Source organism: Apis dorsata, unplaced genomic scaffold, assembly GCF_000469605.1.
Source record: "Apis dorsata unplaced genomic scaffold, Apis dorsata 1.3 scaffold_113, whole genome shotgun sequence".
Classification (NCBI taxonomy): Eukaryota; Metazoa; Arthropoda; class Insecta; order Hymenoptera; family Apidae; genus Apis; species Apis dorsata.
In genome coordinates, this window is record NW_006263408.1 from 35,384 (window position 1) to 40,471 (window position 5,088).

General features: G+C 22.8%; 1 protein-coding gene across 1 annotated transcript in view; it reads left to right on the forward strand.

Moving 5' to 3' along the window:
- The window catches only part of LOC102675763 (Krueppel-like factor 6), a 36,546-nt gene that overhangs the window by 2,998 nt on the left and 28,460 nt on the right, over positions 1–5,088 (forward strand). Inside the window, exon 4 of the mRNA XM_006612449.2 lies at positions 1,884–2,110. Within this exon, the coding sequence (XP_006612512.1) occupies positions 1,884–2,110 (227 nt within the window). The remainder of the gene's footprint in view (positions 1–1,883; positions 2,111–5,088) is intronic.

Here is a 5,088-nt window from a genome sequence, read left to right on the forward strand (position 1 = left end):
TGTGTTTTGAATATTATTATATGCTTAAAAAATATTGATACATATGATTAATCATAAAACATATATATATATATAAATAATACTTTATATAAATCATATTAAATTGTAACTCTATTTTTAATTAATTTTTTATTTTTATTGAAACTTTGTATAATATAAAAAATAATGAAAACTAATGTAATTTTTTTTTAGTAAAAGATTATTTTTTATGTTTTTGCATTTTTTTGTATCTTTAAATATACAAACTTTGTAATGTATAATTTAGAATAAAATTTTAAAAATGAAATGATTTTAAATATGAAATTTAGTATTATTATTATTATTCTATTATAGAAAATATTAAAAAATTATATATAAAATATGAAAATACATTAAAATTTTAACAATTTCATTCAATATAATATAATATAAATGTCAATATAATAAAATTACACATATAATCTATTACGTTTTATATATACAAAATTTTTTATTAAAATCAGAATTTTCAAATTAGTTTTCAAATTAATTTTCTTATGAGATATTGTAAAAAGATTTTTGTGCCTATATATGTATATATGTATATATTGATTTATATTGATATAAGATGTGATAAATAAGAACTAAATATTCTTATATAATAAGATAAAATGAGACTAAATATTTAATATATATAAACAAGAATAAAAAAAAACAAATGAATATGTATATATTATTGAAAACTTGAGATGGAATTTTTAATAAAATTAACAAAATAACAATATAAATACAATTATAGATATATAATATATAAAATATGCAACTAAATACAATTATAAAAATATAAAGATTAAAATCTTACATCTATAAGTAATTATATTTAAAATTACATTTTTTTGTAAGAAGATAATTATTTTATTCATTATAATAAATAAATAATATTATTTTTTAATTAGTTTTCGTTTCACTAATAATTTTAAGAAATTTATATTATAGAATTAATTATAGAATAAATAGTATTTATAGAATTAATAATAATTAATAATAGAATTAATGAAATAATAGAATAATAATATCGTGATGAACTATTCATCGCTTGAAATAATATACATACAGTCATACATAACATACAATTCAATATCGAGTTATTACGTTTTGCTTTACAAGGTCTTTTAAAGGGTTGTATTTAGTAGAATTAATATTAATATGATAGAAGCGATTTTGAAATTAATTACTCTAAATACTTTTGCCCTGAAAGAGGAGAATATTTTTGAAACATCGAAAGAAAAGAATCAATTAAAAATTTTATTCGGACAATATTCGAAAACTCTTCTCTTTTTTAAGTAAATAAAAAAAAATAGGAACTTATTTCATAAACTTAAACAATATATAAGTACTATAAAAAAATATTATAAATAATATTATAAATTAATATATAATATTAATTTATAATTATAATATTATACTTATAATATTATAAATAATATTTTTTTAATAGCTAACATTTTTTTAGATTATGATTAATTATAAGTTTTCTCGAACTTGTTGGATCGGCTTACTTTGAATTTTAAAAAATTTTAAAAAATTCTGAAATAATTATTAAAGTTCTTACATGAAATACTTAAAATTTTCTTCAATAAAAATAAAAATTCGTATTTCAGAAATATAATATTAGAATTTTCTTTCAATCCTCAATAATCGAGATTATTTACAAGATTAAATTATTAATATCTTAATTTAATAATTAATATTTTTAACGGTGATCACAAAACATTTTAATTAAACTTTTATAAAAATCCGTCAAATCATCGTACAAGATTAAGTTAAAAGGCTTAAAAATCATTTATAAAAAATTTCTTGACAATTCACACATATTACAATTCGAAATGTAGGAATGCAAAATATCTATATTGTTCTTCTTACAGACTGATCTCCGTCACAGCGAATGGCTACCCCGCAGTTGCAGGCACGCAACATGCACATGCAGGGACAACTGCGGCTGCGAGCACTGTGGCTAATAGGCACCATGCGAGGAGCCATGAGCACAGTCCGCCTGATACGAAGCGCAGGATACACAAATGCCAATTTCCGGGTTGCAAGAAGGTATATACCAAGAGTTCACATCTGAAAGCTCATCAGAGGACGCACACAGGTAAGTTCTTAACTTTTCTCCAAGATAATATCAGTTGCCAACGATCGATTAGTTTCTAAGTTAAAAAAAAAAGTAAGAAGTGTAATGGCAGAAAATTTGACGAAACAAATCAACCAATCAACAGTGTGTTGGAAATGAAGAGCTTTTGATTAACATTCCGTTATAGAATTTCTTCACCAAATAGTTTAATTTTCCTTTTCAATTGACCTTAGATAACTGTTATTAATGGATGAAGAATTATAAAAGAATTCTTGAGACGAATACCGTTAGGTTATTCTTTTACAAGCTATTTATTTATTTATTATTATTTATTATTTGTTGATTTTTAAATAATCCCAAATAAATTTGCGAAAAATTCCATTAGTTATAACAATCTAATAATTGATACTAATAATATATATTCATGCGATTGAGATTGCATATCTTAACTTACATATCTAAAATATATAATTTTAGATTTTGGATATCATTTATTTTATCTCTTCATCCATTTTACGTAGAAACAATTTTTAATTAGCATGATAAAATTCCGTTTATATCTAAACGTATGGAAAGATAGAGTGATTCACGTACCATTTAGCTCTGATAATACAAATATGATATTTATTAGAAAACAAGTTGAATAGAATTATTTTATTTTTTTTTTAACTAATATATGATTTTATTTAACTCTTTCTTCTTCAATATATATAAAGTATCATAAATCCATTATTTATTTTTATTATATGAACCAATCAAAACTTTTGTTATTATTTAATTCTTATAAATAATTTATTTTCCTAATAATTAATAATGTCCGAAATATTTCTAAAAAAAAAAACATAAAAAAAAAATCGACCAATTCACTATTAAAAATAAAAATAATTAATATAATTGAATTGTTTCGTGAATCCAATTTATTGTTACTATTTATTTTAAAATACAATTAGATAGAAATAAATAATAATATACATTTGCTACAAGAAATCGCAATTTATAATTTTTATTCCATTGAAGTTAAAGCAATAGAAATTTATTTAAAAATTTATATATCACAAACTAAAAATTTACTTATTGATATAAATAAATTCCTTTATTAATTAAATTTATTTATTATAATATAAAGTGATTCAAAAGCGAATGCAAACTCTTAGAATAACAAATATTCATGTATAAATTCATATATCTTATCAAATCATTTTTTCAATGATCTTTATTCATTCAAAATTTCAAAATGGTCTATTCTTTTGCTACCGATATTTTTACGCAATTTTCCATATTACTTAAAATTAATGAAATTTGTCAATTTCCTTGAAATTTATGTATCAAAGTCTTTTTTTTTCAAATATTTTTTTGGTCAAATTCTTTTTTTCTCACAAATCCATACATCTTATTGATGCAATTTTTTATTTTCTTTGATATTTATATCTAAATACTTTTTATTCAAATTTTTTTCTAAATACTTTTCTGTGAATTTCTTTTTGCAAATGCATTTCTATTTTCACTTTTCACTCGAATCCTTTGATAAAAAGCATACATTCAGAATAATTAGCCATAGTTGGTCTAAATCTTTGACCATCTGAATACGTGTACAAAAATATAATATAAAATCTGCAAAAATCTTAAATTTGCAATTAAATTTATAACTATAAAAACGAAAATAAACAAATTGAAATTATCTAAATAACAAATTTTGATCTGAATTTTAAGTGTTAATAAAAAAGATTCAATCTCAATCTAAAGATCAACTTGTTTATACAAATGAATTTCTATTATATGGACTTTTGTTTGCTAAATAATATTCATTCATTTCTCTCAATGACTGGTTAATAAGAAATCTTTCTATTCTTTTTACCAACATTTATCATTTCTTTCCGCAATTAAGATAACGCACGTATTCAATTATCGAATACACCACGTTGCTCATTAATAAACGTTACACTATACGTCTGTCTCCGCGCGATATCGCTCGGTAATTTCGCTCACTTCACGCGACATCGTGCGCCCTTTCTTCGCAATTCAGTTAATCGTTAGTCACGCGATTATCCCCGACGTTTGTCGGTGGAGGGGAACGAACGAGAAACAATCGCGGACGTATCCCGTTGAGCGGTAGGGGATAAATTTCCCGACGCGTTCCCTGCCTCCCTTATCGCGGCAAATAACAATGTATAATTAATTACGAAGCTGAATTAAGGGAGGTTGTGCTCGGGCTCGTACCACGAGCTTGGTTACTCGATTCATGTATACGCAGCCGGATGAATGCACAAGGCCCACGTGCACGAAACCGGATGATACATGTTTAATAGCATCGAAGGTAATCTCTATCCCTCTTGTTTTCTTCGATCAATGGAAGGAAAAGAGAATATATGTTGTTTGCTGCTTCGTGGTATTAAACTTAAGTTGCACTTATCTCTTGATGAGAATGTAATCGTTTTTGCGGTAAAGATGTTCGTTTTAATTGGATTTCGATACGATAATTGGTTTTATTTATCTTCTTTGAGGAGTGAAATATTATATGATTTTCAGAGGTTTTGTTGTTGTTGTGAAAAAAGAAAGAAATTGAAAGATATGAGTTTTATGAAAGTTGATGAATCGCTTTCTATAATTTGCTTTCTTAATGTATATAGATATATTATTATGAAATTTATTTATGAAAACTAATTATATTCTTGTTATTATATTTCGATATCGTATAAATTGATTTTATTTATCTTGCTGTAGAATAATATTGGTATTACGAGATGACTTTAAAAACTCATTATAGTTTTTGTTCTAATGAGAAAGAAAAAGAAATTGAAAATTTTATAAAAATCGATGAATTAATTACTATAAATTGCTTCTTTAATAAATAATATATTTTTTTAAATTAATTGCTTGAGAATTGAATGTAAATATTTTCTGTATTTATCAATACTATTTTTCGAATACGTAAATTTTAAATAAATCATTTGCCAAAATAACTTTTAAATATATATAGTTATTTTTAAATATATATAATA